Source organism: Clupea harengus, chromosome 16 (assembly GCF_900700415.2).
Source record: "Clupea harengus chromosome 16, Ch_v2.0.2, whole genome shotgun sequence".
Lineage (NCBI taxonomy): Eukaryota > Metazoa > Chordata > Actinopteri > Clupeiformes > Clupeidae > Clupea > Clupea harengus.
In genome coordinates this window covers 12,804,442-12,818,281 of record NC_045167.1, presented here as the reverse complement: position 1 = coordinate 12,818,281, position 13,840 = coordinate 12,804,442, and the positions used below count along the sequence as shown (strand labels likewise).

General features: G+C 47.8%; 1 protein-coding gene across 3 annotated transcripts in view; it reads left to right on the top strand.

Annotated features, from left to right (window-relative positions):
* Nucleotides 1–13,840, top strand: part of plxna4 (plexin A4) — a 240,052-nt gene that overhangs the window by 210,590 nt on the left and 15,622 nt on the right. For all 3 annotated transcript variants that reach the window (XM_031583020.2, XM_012824522.3, XM_031583021.2), the window contains exons 25-28: nt 120–279; nt 4,292–4,395; nt 8,854–8,953; nt 12,029–12,222. In XM_031583020.2, coding sequence (XP_031438880.1) covers nt 120–279; nt 4,292–4,395; nt 8,854–8,953; nt 12,029–12,222 — 558 coding nt within the window. The remainder of the gene's footprint in view (nt 1–119; nt 280–4,291; nt 4,396–8,853; nt 8,954–12,028; nt 12,223–13,840) is intronic.

The following is a 13,840-nucleotide window of genomic DNA, read 5'->3' as shown; positions in this document are numbered from 1 at the left end:
CATTTGAATGTCTTCATTTTTTTTTTACCACTAATTTAAGACAAGTTACGTGTTATCCAAATATTTCACTCAGTTTATGATTCACTGAAATGAGCTGCTCTTTCTTCACTCTGCTGTAGGTGGTGAACTGCATTCATCCAGACAACGAGAAGAGCCCAGAGATCCAGGTGAAGGTGCTCAACTGCGACACCATCAGCCAGGTGAAGGAGAAGATCCTGGACGCCGTCTACAAGAACGTGCCCTACTCGCACCGCCAGAAGGCCTCAGACATGGATCTGGGTGAGGAGGAGTCACACACACACACACACACACACACATACACAGAGGCGCACACACAACCCTCAACATGATCACAAGTGCCAAGCATTAAACATCCGCTTACTTTTATACCCACTGCTTAACCTGCACAGCTGTTAATGGACACAAGGTCAGGCAAGATTGCCCTCCTCACTTTTCCGAAGCATCCTCTACAACTGTGCACCGATGGCTAAGAAAGACAGTGAAATGTGTTGGCCACTCATCTCGAGCTCTGAACAACAGATGGGCAGACAGGATAAGAGCCGTGATCATTGGCCTCAGGGTCCATCAACGCGCTGTCTGTCTGCAGGAAAGATAAGGGTCAGAAAATCGCTAGCACTCCGTTTTCCCAAGGATGCCCCCCCATTCAGCAGTGATGGGGCCCACGAGCCGAGCGAACAACGGCCCACGCCTCGCCATTTAAAGAGCAGCGTTGGGTTTTAAACGGCGGAGGAAATGCCGCTGGAGGTCTTCCTCTTCTTCTCCGCTCCTCTTGACTCCGGTTAGAGTGGCAGACTCAGCAACCTCCCATTCGGAGCAGGTGGCCTCTCACTCTGGCTATCGACATACAGGAGGGGGTGGGGGGTGAGGCCTTGTAATGACGGAGAGACTCGGCCCTGGCTTGAAGGGTTGTTTAGCGCGCTCTCAGCTCTTAGCTCGCGTTCGCTGGCTGGCTCGCTTGTGTATTTGCCGTGATTGCTCTTTCCTGCAAAACTCCTGCATCGATTTCTTTTTTTCCTTCCTCCCCCAAGCCAAGTCGAGTGGCCCCCCGATCTGGCCATTGATCAGGCAATCAGTCAGGTTAGCTGGAACTCCAGATCAGTGGGAGGTGCCTTTCAAGGTGACCAGCTCTCTTTCTCTCTCTCTCTCCCTCTCTCCCTCTCTCTCTCTCTCTCTCTCTCTCTCTCTCCCTCTCGCTTTCTCACTGCCTCATGGGAAGAAAAAGGCTGCTTTTGGTCTCTGACTTTCCCCTCCTTAAATGCTTCACAGCTTTGACTGGTCTAGTAGATGTGTCGTGTAAAACAAACAAAAAAGAAAAAAGTGTTTATTTTTACACACTCCATGAAAGATTTTCTCATGCAATCCCACTCCATACTAATAAATGACTTGTTCAGTCGTGACATGAAAGCACATATAACTGGACTCCTTCTGTGAGATGACACAGGCGCTACTCACCCGCTCCACTTAGACCCCAGTTGTAGACACAGGAGACACAGTGTGTGTGTGTGTGTGTGTGTGTGTGTGGCTTTCTGCTGGGCCTCAGATGCCAGTAAACAAGTCACGTTTTTTATGGATTACTATATCACTCCCTCTCCCCCTTTTTTGCTGCTGTTTTTTCCTTTGTCTTTTTCTTTAGAGAAATAGCATATTTATAGGCTGCCGTGGAGCGATGATAGTGTTTCCACAAGGGGGAATGTCAGGGCGATAAGTGAAGAAATTGTTTTAGGCCTTTTGACGAGCGCTGGCTCTGTGAAATTGTTTTATGGGCCCCGGCGGGCTGCGTGCGCGTTCCTTTATTATTCTTTTATTACGAGCGAGAATTGGAGGATTTTTTTTTCAACCTTTTTTGTTCAGTTCTCATCTGGGGTAGAATCGGTGAGAGCTGGATTTTGTCAGGGGGGGCTTGACGTTTAGGCGGGAGGAGGGGTGGTCCGAGGGGAGATGAGAAGATTTGTGTTTGCGTGTGTGTATCTGTGTGTGTGTGTGTGTGTGTTTGTGTATGTTGTGTGGGTGTGCATGTATGTGTGGTATGTGTGTGCATGTAGGTGTGTGTGTGTGTGTGCATGTACGTGTGTGTGTGTGTGAGTGTTTGTGTGTGTGTGTTTGTGTGTTTGTGTGTGTGTGTGTGTGTGTGTGTGTGTGTTTGTGTGTGGAGAAGAAGTGCTTGTTTGACAAGAAAGCATCTAAACAAAAGAGCAAAAAAGCGGAAGCTGGACTGGGAGAGAGGGGGATTCTTGGCATTCCATGAAACGCATGGCCCCGGCTCTCCAGGGTCCGGGCTCTGTTTCCCTCCGCCGTGATGCGGCGCTCCAGATAAAGATAATGGGATTGCGCCAGCCCCCTTCGCCCGTCTTTCCCCGCGCCCCCCGGAACAAATTGGACAGGCGCGCCTCTGTCCCCGGCTTCGCTTTTAATTCTCCCTGTCACACTCGCCCACTGGGGCCCGCCGAGCAAGAGTGAAGGCTACAAGGTGTGAGAACAAAGCAGGAGTGGTGTGTGTGATGGCACACACACACACACACACACAAACACCAAACACAACAGCTCCTTCTGAAATCTCTCCATCTCCCTCCTCACTCTTCTCCCGCTGATGCAGCATCAGTCCCCCCCTCTCTCCCTCTAGATTTTTCTCACTATATCTCTCTCAGTGTGGCATTGTGATCTGAAGTCACCTTCAACCCCCCCCCACACACACACACACACACCCTTCTCTTCTGTGGCCTCAAACTTCTTATCTTCCTCCCCTGGTGTCACGCAGCGAAAGAGAGCAGATTTGGGAATCAGGGCAATCTTCGCTTGCTCTGCTTTTTTTTTCAGATTTCCACTCCGCTGTCTTCCTTTTCATTCTTTCTCTCTCTATCTCTCCCTCTCTCTCTTTCCTTCTTTACTCTCTCTCGCTCTCCTTGTCTTTGTTTACTGTGCCCCTACTGCTGGCAAATCTCATTTGCATGTAGATGGAAGGATGTACTGTACTGTTCAGTGCTAAGAGGAATCAAACAATAGGACGCATTCCTGGGGATCTGACTCGTGACTTCGTCCTTAGACTCTTTGTCTCCTCTCTTCTTCCCTTCTGTTGTGTGTTTTTTTATTTAGTGATCTGAATGGCAGACATTTGGCTTTGGGGCTCTCGTCGCTACAGTTCCCAACACAATGGCAATATGCTCATTCATATATAGACAAACCCACTTGAACAAAAGCGAGCTCCCCTGGCCTGACCTTGCTACTTTATGAGAGCATATGCTTATTGTCACAAAGGGGTTTATTTTTGTAATGTTTTTTTGTTTTGTTTTATTGTATTTTATCAGACAAATTATTTTACTGAGGCGGCACAGTGTGCATTCTCTAGGGGGGGGGGGGGATTACAGGGGTTCGGAGGGGAGGATGGTGTAGAAGGGACCAGATTGTGTTCCATTTCTGCGGCGATCTGGGTAATAACAAAGAACGGCGGCGCGGCGGGGAAGCTTAGTGTGGTCGATGGGGTTGTTAGGACAGAGCGCCGCAGCCCGCTGCAGATGAAAAAGGAAGTGGCTTTCAGCGGCGGCTGTAATCACGCCGATCGATCCAGCCTTCCGAGCAGCCAGGGCCCTCTAACAAAGAGCAGAGTGGGTGATTAATTTACCTCCTCTTTCTCCCTCTCTCTCGCTCCCTCTATCTCTCTCTCTGTCACTCTTTTTTTCTCTCTCCACCTCATTCTTCTCTGCTTTGAACACCACCACACTCTCTCTCTCTCTTTCTGTCGCTCTCATTCTCTCGTTCTCTTCGAGTGTCCCTCTGTCTCTCTCTCTCCCTCCCTCTTTTTCTGTTGCATTCTGCTTTGTAATGTGTGTCACTTTCTTTTCAAAATAAAATATCTCCAATATCTCCTTGCTACACCAGCGGCAGCTACACTGAAATCAGCGTCAAGTAAAATCTTCTGAAAACCCAAAAGTCGTTTAACATGCAAAAGGTCCGAGGGAAGGGTGGTTTCCAGGGCTTTTGCGGCCCACAGATGAGCATCTGTGCTAGTACATGACGTGGAGCTGTTTAGCATAGCACACTCCATGGTCCCGAGCATCAGTTCCACGTTTGTTGTCTTTGTCCTTCTTTTTTTTGGTTCTCTTCTTCGCAGGAGTGGTCGTGTTCCACTTTGTATTTACGGAGCAGTGTGACTTACTTTTCATCGACTTGCTGTGTACAGCAGTGGTTTACCTAAATGACCCTCTCTCTCTCTCTCTCTCTCTCTCTCTCTCTCTCTCTCACTCTCTCTCTCTCTCTCTCACTCTCTCTCCTCTAGAATGGCGCCAGGGCAGAGGGGTACGCGTCATCCTGCAGGATGAGGACGTCACCACCAAGATCGAGAGTGACTGGAAGAGACTCAACATGCTGGCACATTACCAGGTACAGAACGCCCCCACACTTCCCTCTCCCTTTTCGCCACCCAACGCAAGACGCCCCACTGCACGGTGACCTAAAAATATCACTGGTGCCTCTTAAACAAAGCCCAGGAATCAGATATAGAGGTGTCAGCTGAAGGTGTCATATGGACTTTTCTAGAACTCGAGAACTTGTGGATGGCTAATGGCCAGGTGAGTTTGAACAGACAAGATGGGTCCCTAATAAGGCAGTCAATATGCTGGCTTCTAATGGGGAGAAATGATGGGCTCAACCAGCCATAGCTGAAGAAATGGTATTCTCTGGTGATATGGGAGAAAGAGGAAGAGAATGGAGGAGAGTCCAAGGGCATGGGTTTGATACCCAGGAATGCCCATATTGATGGGAATGTGCATCTGCACTGTACTGTCATTTGGTTTGGATCAAACACAAGGCCGGGATGGAGGCGTACTCTCTTATTCTAAGAAATCTTATTTTGACCTGGCAATCACATCGAATCGTACCTCAAACTCATGCCTTAAGTTTATTTATAGTGTCTTACATGTTTTTGTGTTGTGTTGTGTGTGTATGTGTGTGTGTGTGTTTATTCAGCTGATTCCTCTCTGCCTCTGGAGCGCAATTTCTCAGGTCTTTTGGAGTTCAGCGCTGCGTTTGATGTTGCGAATGTTCTCCAGGCACCGCTGATGTTTGTCTTTGTTTAAGAGGAGATGTACGACTCCGCCAATTGACAAGACAGAGCGCCACTGATTTAAAGAAAGACGTCAAATAAATCACTCAATAAAGAAAACCCTCTTTCATTAAGAGACAAAAAAAAACACTTTGAATAAAAACATGTGTTTTTGACGTGACTTTATGAAATGACAATCTTCCATGCCCTGGGAGGGTAAAACTAGTTCGACACCAAGGAGGCACAGAGGCTGTTTGCTTCTATTTTAAGAGGCATCTCGCGCTGTCTCTAAATATGTCTACTGACAGCACCGGGATGTGTCTCTGTATGCAGCGATGCGTTCCATTGTTTAGGTGATGCCGAGCCGTTAATGACTTTTGATAATAATACACACGGCATTTACCTGGCTATCATGTTCCGATCTGTTTCAGTAATATCTCACACCTTTCTGAAACGAGGAAGCAGAGGAGAAGGGAAAGCACATGCCCACATTTTCTGTGCTTTGAATCTCCAGATCTTCATCTAATTGCTTTATGTGGAGGCTTTGAAGACTTGGCAAACACAGTTATTGTCTCTTTGGTCTTGATCTCGTAAGGTGATTTTTTTTTTTTTTTGGTAGAACAAGAAGCTTCCTCGGAAAGCTTGTGATTTGGTTGTAAAGTGATTTCCCAGGCAAGGTTGTGTTTTTTCAAATCTATTTTTAACTGAAATTTTCTTCATTAGGTATTTATGTCATAGCTCTATTTGCCCATATACCAGTTTTGACAGGGCCACCATAATAATTACACTCTCATGCTAAATGAACCCTCGGCTCTGACACCATTCTGTCTCCGACATGGAAGGTGTTTGTCAGTCATCCTAAATTATAGGACAGGTGATGATGACTCCTCGTCTGCCCCATTTCCTCCTCATTACGGCTATTGGCAGTGACCCTTGTGTGCTTCCGTGACCTTTTAGCGAGTGTGTGAAAGACTGCGCCGCACAAGCACTTCCAGGTCAGTTAGAGGAGCAGGGCATGATTGACAGCGACCCTTCCACCTGGAGGAAGTCAGTCAGGATGGTAGCTGGGGAGGGAGGGATGGGTGGGGGGGGGTCAGGAGTGTCACCATGACAACCCACTGGCAGCCATACAAGATAACATCGGAAGTGTCACTCAACAACACGTACACACACACACACACACACATACTCACACACACACGCTTGTGGACAGACCCCACACAATCAGTCCCTACTTTCAATCATAAAGACAGGCACAATTACATTGATAAGGGTCTGTCAGTTTACCGCTCTGTCCAAACTGTTTTCTCTCGGCGTGTCTGTCTGCTTTGACTGGGAGTGATGGCCGAGATAAAATCAGCCTCCTGTTCATTAAGGTGTAAATAATTTCCTGGGTAAGCCAGCCACCCCTCCAAATGAGTTTTCTTTTTTTGAGAGGGAGGTGGGGGGAGGGGAGGATGAGACGAAGGGAGGGATAGAGAGATGGAGGGGAGGAAGAGAGGGTCCACACGGCGCTTAAATTAAATGTCACACAGTGCGGCAGGGGTGTGGGAGAGGCGAGCGGAGAATGGATTAGGAGTTGATTGGAATCGGAGATGAGATAATGAAGACAGAAGTTCATTTATTTTCAGATGGGGAGGGCACGTTATCCTTGACCAAAAAAAAAAAAAAAACGCTATCAGACACTCAAACGCTGTTAGCACTCAGGGAGAAGGTGTGTGTGTGTGTGTGTGGAGGGGGCGCATGGGAGAAGCGGGGGTTGAGAGGCCTGCAGGGCCTTAACATCACACACATCTATCTGTTCCCCACCACTCCCCATTTCCCTTTTCATTTAGCCTTTTCCTGTCTCACTATTTGTCAGTCTATCTGTTTGCCTCTCTCCCTCCCGGTCTCTCTCTCTATGACCTACTATGCTGCTCTAAAGATTTTTTCTTTTTCTCTCTCTTTCTGTCTCTTTCATGCACTCAAATTCTTTCACATTTCTCTATGTCCTTGATACCCTCGTGTCACTTCGGCTACGCTCTCTCCATCAATCTTTTCTCTCTTTCTTTTACTTCTTTTCTCTTTTTTTTCGCTCAATTTCGGTGTTCACTCCTTCTTGGTGGGGTTGTGCGTTGCTCTTACGTTCCTGGTGCTGCCAGAAACATTACCTGAATGGAGGGATCAGTGTATACACACACACACACACACACACACACACACACACACACACACACACACACACACACACAATCTCTTCTCAAACTGCTCTATAAATGTGACCTTTTTGTCTGTACATCCACAATCCACTGTCTGATGGCACAGATGGTTGGGCCCTTGTTTCTTTCATTAAGGCAGAAACAGAGGCAGGTCAGTTTTATTCAGATGTTTGTGTCTTGGCCCCGCACGGCTCCTAATCTTAACGTGATTCGAGGCCTCTTCCGACCCCCCCCCCCGACAGGATTTTACAGATCTGGGCTTATCTCTCTGACGGTGAGAGCAGATGCTCTCTCTCTCCTTCCATCCCAGTTGGATAGACATCACACACATATCCGTATCAACACGCGTAACATATCTGATTGCTTTTGCTTTTGCACTGCGTCGGTCATCACAACACCTCGCGAAGGGAGAAAGTATTAAAGCGGAGGACCAGTGTCTTCAAAGAAGGCTGAGGCGAGCTTTGTAATACGCTACCGTGAAATACACGCTTCTGACTGCGTAGAGGGTCTGTGCAAATGTTTCCTAGATTGAGATATGAGAAGAGAAATCAACCCATTTTTTGTGAGAGAAAAAAAAAACCAGACAGCATAATTCCTCCTTTCTTCTTCTCCCGCCCCCTCTCCTGCCTTCGGCATCACAATCTTTTCCTTACCTTAATTGCCCTCCGTCTCCCACTTTCTATTATCCTTCGCTCTCACTCTCTCCTATTTTCCACCCCTCCCTTTCCTCCTCCTTAATGTGAAATTCCATCACTCCTGCCCCACCTCCCCGCTGCATCACCAGCTGAGCAGAGGGGCCTCGGTGTGTGTGTGTGTGTGTGGGGGGGGGGGGGGAGGGCTGAAGCTTGGAATCTGGTACATACCCCTCACAAGGCCCTGCCATGAGCCAGAACCCACTGGAGGGGGTTACCTGCCGGAGGCTGGAGGGGGGCTGGTCGTGGTGGGAGTGGAGTGGGGGTGGAGTGGGCAAAGGGGGAGGTGGCGAGGGCTTTGGGTGGGTGAGTTGAATAAGTTGATAATGTATGAAAATCAAGCTAGGGCCAGTCCCTATTCCCAGACCAGGGGCCTCGGCTGTCTGGAGGAGCGCTTCAATTAACCCCGTAATGGCCACAGGCAAGGCGTCTGGGAGCGCCTTGGACGGGGCTTTGCCGATCAGGGAGATCCCCCCCTCCCTCATGTGTTAATTGAAACCATTTTAGACAGAGGGGGATTTGAGTTGGGGGGGGGGGGGGTTGGCAGTAACTAACATGAATACATTCACCTGTGGTATACACACACACACACACAAATGCCTTCAACCTTCAGATATAATCTACATTCTATATTCGACGTCTCAGCTCCTTACAACACACCTAGTACACCATTTCAATTATTTATGTTCAATACATTTTGTATGATATATGCATTAGATTTAGGAATTTGGTAGTAGTTACGGAAAATAAGTCAAATTGTTATGCAGGATTCTCTTCACACTTGAGTATGCTTCTGTAGTATGTAAGTTTGGTATTAATGTCTCTCTCTCTCTCTCTCTGTCTTTCTCTATATATATATATGTGTGTGTGTGTGTGTGTGTGTGTGTGTGTGTGTGTGTGTCTGCAGGTCACTGATAACGCAGTGGTAGCATTGGTGCCCAAGCAGGTCACTGCATACAATTCAGTGAACAACTCCACCGTTTCCAGAACCTCTGCCAGCAAATATGGTAAGAGTTTGTGTTTTCTAACTCTGTGTGTATGTGTGTGTGTGTGTGTGTGTGTGTGTGTGTGTGTTTGCGTGTGTGCGTGCGTGCGTGCGTGCGTGCGTGCGTGCGTGCGTGCGTGCGTGCGTGCGTGCGTGCGTGTGTGTGTGTGTGTGTTTGCGTGCGTGCGTGCGCATTACACAAATTATGGGACTCGGGGAGTAGCTGCCCTCCCAGTACTGAAAAGATCATGGCAGCCATCCCTTTCCCAGCAGCCTTTGTCAGAGGCACATGCAGGAGCAACTGCGACCTTGTCATTGGCGTGAGCCGCACAGTTACACCAGTCTAAAGCAAAGCCCACGCACAAGCTCTATCTCTCACAAACACACACACATACAGTATATGCACACTGATACATTCTCACACTCTCCACTGCACACATACACACCACACATTGTCACGCAAACACACACACACACAGATTCCCGCAACTCGCACAAGCACACATACACACACACACACACACACACACACACACACACACACACACACACACACACACACACACACACACTCGGCCCTCTTCTCATTCCCTGTTGTCGATACACATGCGGCAGTGCCAGGATTTTAATTAAAAATGGGGGGGGGGGGGTGCAGCTCCCTCTCCTCCCACCTCCTCACAGGTAACTGTAACCCAGGAGACATTCCCCCGTTCACACTGCTTGTCCACATCACCAGAGCCATATTTCACCGCTCCGGTCCCATTAGGCCACTGACAAACTCTGCGTGTACCAACAACACACTGGAGCAATGGAAATGAGAGAGAGCGAGAAAGAAAAGAAAAGAAAGAGAGAAAGACTTGGCTGAGGCGACTCCCCTGCACCTGCGACATACTGCAGGGGTGGAAAAGAAGCTAGACTCAGGGCTAAGGGCTGCACAGTAGGAAAGGTGTGAGGTAGGGGAGAAGGACGTCTGCAGTGTGTTCTGTCTGAGAACACAGGGGAGTCTGCAGGTTACCACAGGAGGGAGTGAGAAACATGTTCCTCTCCTGTTGCCTGTTTTTTTTCTTCCGTTTGTTTTGTTTTCTTGACTTGACGTCAGGTCTGGAAAGTTTTGAGCACTTTGGTATTGCTGCAGACAAGTCTACTCCATTAGATAGTCCATAACACACACACACACACACATACACACACACAAACACACACACACACACAGTCACTAAGGCACACACCCCCATATCTGATCAAGCCCAAGATCAAAGTCTGCGGCTTCGGCCACCAGCACTCTACACACATCAAATGCAACATTACCCGTATGGCTCATCTCCATACAGCACTACCTTTGCACCCAGTCAGGCAGACTACAGGCAGAGTGCGGATGAATGTGAGAGAGAGGACACAAGGAGGTGAAAAAAATGAAAACAAACAGAGGCATAGAGATAGAGAGAAAGAAGGGGAAATGATTTCACACATCTCCTTTTACTCCTCCTGTCATCATTGAAAAGCTTCAAAGAGCAAGGGACTAACTTTGAACTTGTGAGACACAACATGCAAACATAGAGCTCAGAGGACAGAAACGAGATTGATAGAATGAGAGAAAGAAAGTGACCCGAGCCAGAGCCTATTGTGTTCAGGAGAAAGAGAAGAAAGTCAAAATCTAGTGAAGCCGACTATGTCATTAGTCAAATGTATACACCCTTTATGTCTGTTTTTGTTTGTGTGTTCATGGCAGAATATTTGTATGTTTGTTTGTAACACCCCAAAGAACAGTGGCATGTAGGAACTGCAAACTCATTCGGCACCCTAGAAGCTTCCTCGGCGCTTCTCTCTCACTCACACCCATCTCTTTCTTTCCATCCCTCCATCTCCCTCGTTCTGTTATGCTTCTGCACATCACATCACAGTTGTTGGTTTTTTTTTCTTTATTTTTCTTCATCCTCTTTTTCTCAGTCTCCTGCTGTCTCTCAGTTTTCCTGTCTGTTTTGTCTCTGCATCGGTTTCTCAATCTGTCCGTCTTCCCATCTTTATCTCAGGTGGAGATTCGTCTGTCATGGCAAAGCCACAAAAAAACACTTTTTTTCTTTTTTTTTTTAACTTCACCAGGCTGATCAATTATTTTCACATAAGTGTAAACATTCAGTGAACCCTGATGTTTCTGTGCGTGACAGTGTGTGTGTGTGTGTGTGTGTTTGTGTGTGTGTGTGTTTAAATGTCATTGCTCCCGAGCACCATGAATATTTCATGCTCTCAGACACCTGTTCGATCTCATGCCAGCAAGCAGACCGGGTGAAGAGGTTGTGCTACAACCCCAGAACGGGGCAGCATGAAAAATTAAGCACTCGTGTGTGTGTGTGTGTGTGTGTGTGTGTGTGTGTGTGTGTGTGTGTGTGTGTGTGTGTGTGTGTGTGTGTGTGTGTGCTCCCCTAAAAGTTTTATATCCAATCTCAGATCTTAGCACCCCTTCCCCCCACACACATATCCCACTCTCTCTCTCTCTCTCTCTCTCTCTCTCTCTCTCTCTCTCTCTCTCTTTTTCTCTCTCTCTCTCACTTTCACTCTCACACACTTCCACTCTCACTCTCACACACACACACACACACACACACACACACACACACTATTCACAAACTATGAAAAAAGACCCACAAGGCCTGAGTGTTTCCTACCAACACTAGGCTACATGTACCTTCGTAGACTGGGGAAAGGAATCAAGATAACTCACTCAACTCATGTGTGACTGACTGACCCGTGCACATTGTAAAATCTAAAAGGTTGTAAGGAGTGTCTCTCTTGAAGAACCAGATAAAAGACCCCATCACAAACAATATCTGTGAGCAACAACGGAACAAACAAAGAGATCAACGAAAAACAAACATGGTCAAGTTCTGAGTGGGCAAAGACTAGGTGGATGTGAGGAGTTCAGCCCTTCTCTTTCAGTTCCCCTTCCTCTGTGCAAAGAATACGATCAAGTACCCCAGGGGGCAGCTCCTACAGTCTAGGTGTGAGTCTGTTTGAACTCGACCACTGCTCAGCCACGTAGAGAAACTCTCATTTCTCCCCTCTCTCTCTCTCTTTTCTTTCTTTTTATTCCCTCATTCAGAGAACATGATCAAGTACACCACGGGCAGCCCCGACAGCCTCCGCTCCCGCACGCCCATGATCACGCCCGACCTGGAGAGCGGCGTCAAGGTCTGGCACCTGGTCAAGAACCACGAGCACGGCGACCAGAAGGAGGGCGACCGCGGCAGCAAGATGGTGTCCGAGATCTACCTGACCCGGCTACTGGCCACCAAGGTGAGCTCTCCCTCTGGTACTGCATATGGGGCAGTGGTAAATCTAGCTACCACCATGCTGCTTGAGGTTCAATTAGAGTATCTTGAATCTTTTATGGGTAACTGTATAGGGCTCCATAGTATAGAAATAATACACAAACTATTAAGAAGTATCTCTGTGGTATTTTATGGGGACTGAGGGACCAAACAGTCCAAGTTGCCCAGTAAGTCCAAATTGGCTTGGTTGCATTATGCAGCGTAGCTGTTAGCATCATCTAAACATTTTTTTTTAACTTCCCTTACTGAGGTCAGATGACTGTAAAGCTCTTTGTTTGCTGAATCAGGGGTTCCTCCAGCTATTCTTGAACACGGAAGTGCCTGAAATGTGTCCATGTGCTTTGGGTCCACAAAAGCAACTGGTCGAGGCATTGGATATATGCATGTGTTATCATTCCCTCTTCCAAACAGAAAGGCGGAGGCCAGCCAATCAGTGGCAGTGGTTGTTAAGCAAGCAGCAGTCATCCACTCCCATCTAGTGTTGACATCACGCGGCTAATGATAGCAATTTGGTGCAGAGCACAAACCTGAGTTGCCAAGGTGTCCCTGGGGAAGTTTCAGGGGAAGGGGGGGAGAGAGAGTGTGTGTGAGTGTGTGTGCGTGAGGGAGAGAGAGATGTGATCTGCCGAAAATAGCAACAGACGTTTAAATGATTGGCTCTGAGCTCTCTCTTTTACACTTTCTCCCTCCTTCCCTCTCTCCCTTTTTCCCTAAGCACCATGTGCCCCCTTTTAGAAAGTCATTTGATTTTGGAGGGAAAACGTGACTTTGATCCCTCTTGCTAAATGGATATGACCAATCTTCCCAAACAAGCTGCCAGTCTCGCCTTTTACCTCCTTCCTTTCTTTTTCAACGGACGTTCACATCTGTAAACATAAACTGGAGGTCAAAGACAGATGTGTAGCCTTTCAGTGGTGTGTGTGTGTGTGTGTGTGTGTGTGTGTGTGTGTGTGTGTGTGTGTGTGTGTGTGTGTGTGTGTGTGCTGGGGGGAGTGGGGGTTCAGCCCTTTGACTTGATATAAATATGGTGGCTTTTTGTTCTTTTAGGGGTGTTAGGTTTAGTAGCTAGAGCGAGTTACTGCTCTTCATTGCTCCTCAGATGGATGCCCTTGTTCCATTTTAAAGGACGGTCATAAAAGAGGAGGGAACAAGAGAATGAGGGGGAGAGACAGAGAGGGAAAGGAGGAAGAAGAGAAAGAGAGGAAGATAGACAGAGAGGGAAAGGAGGAAGAAGAGAGAGGAGGAGAGACAGAGAGAAAGGAGGAAGAAGAGAGAGAGGAGGAGAGAGAGAAAGGGGGGAAAAGAGAGAGTGAGGGGGAGAGAGAGAAAGGAGGAAGAAGAGAGAGAGAGGAGGAGAGACAGAGAGAAAGGAGGAAAAAGAGAGAGTGAGGGGAGAGAGAGAGAAAGGAGGAAGAAGAGAGAGTGAAAAAGAGAGGTGTTAACAGAGCCCCTTAAAGAGAGGCTTGTCTGTCGTGTGTCACTGTGCTGGGAGGTGGCGGAGAGAGCAACCACAGTGCCCAGCTAAAAATGTCACATGATTAATGCATTCTGGCCACTCATGCAAAAGAGTTCCCTGCAGTGGC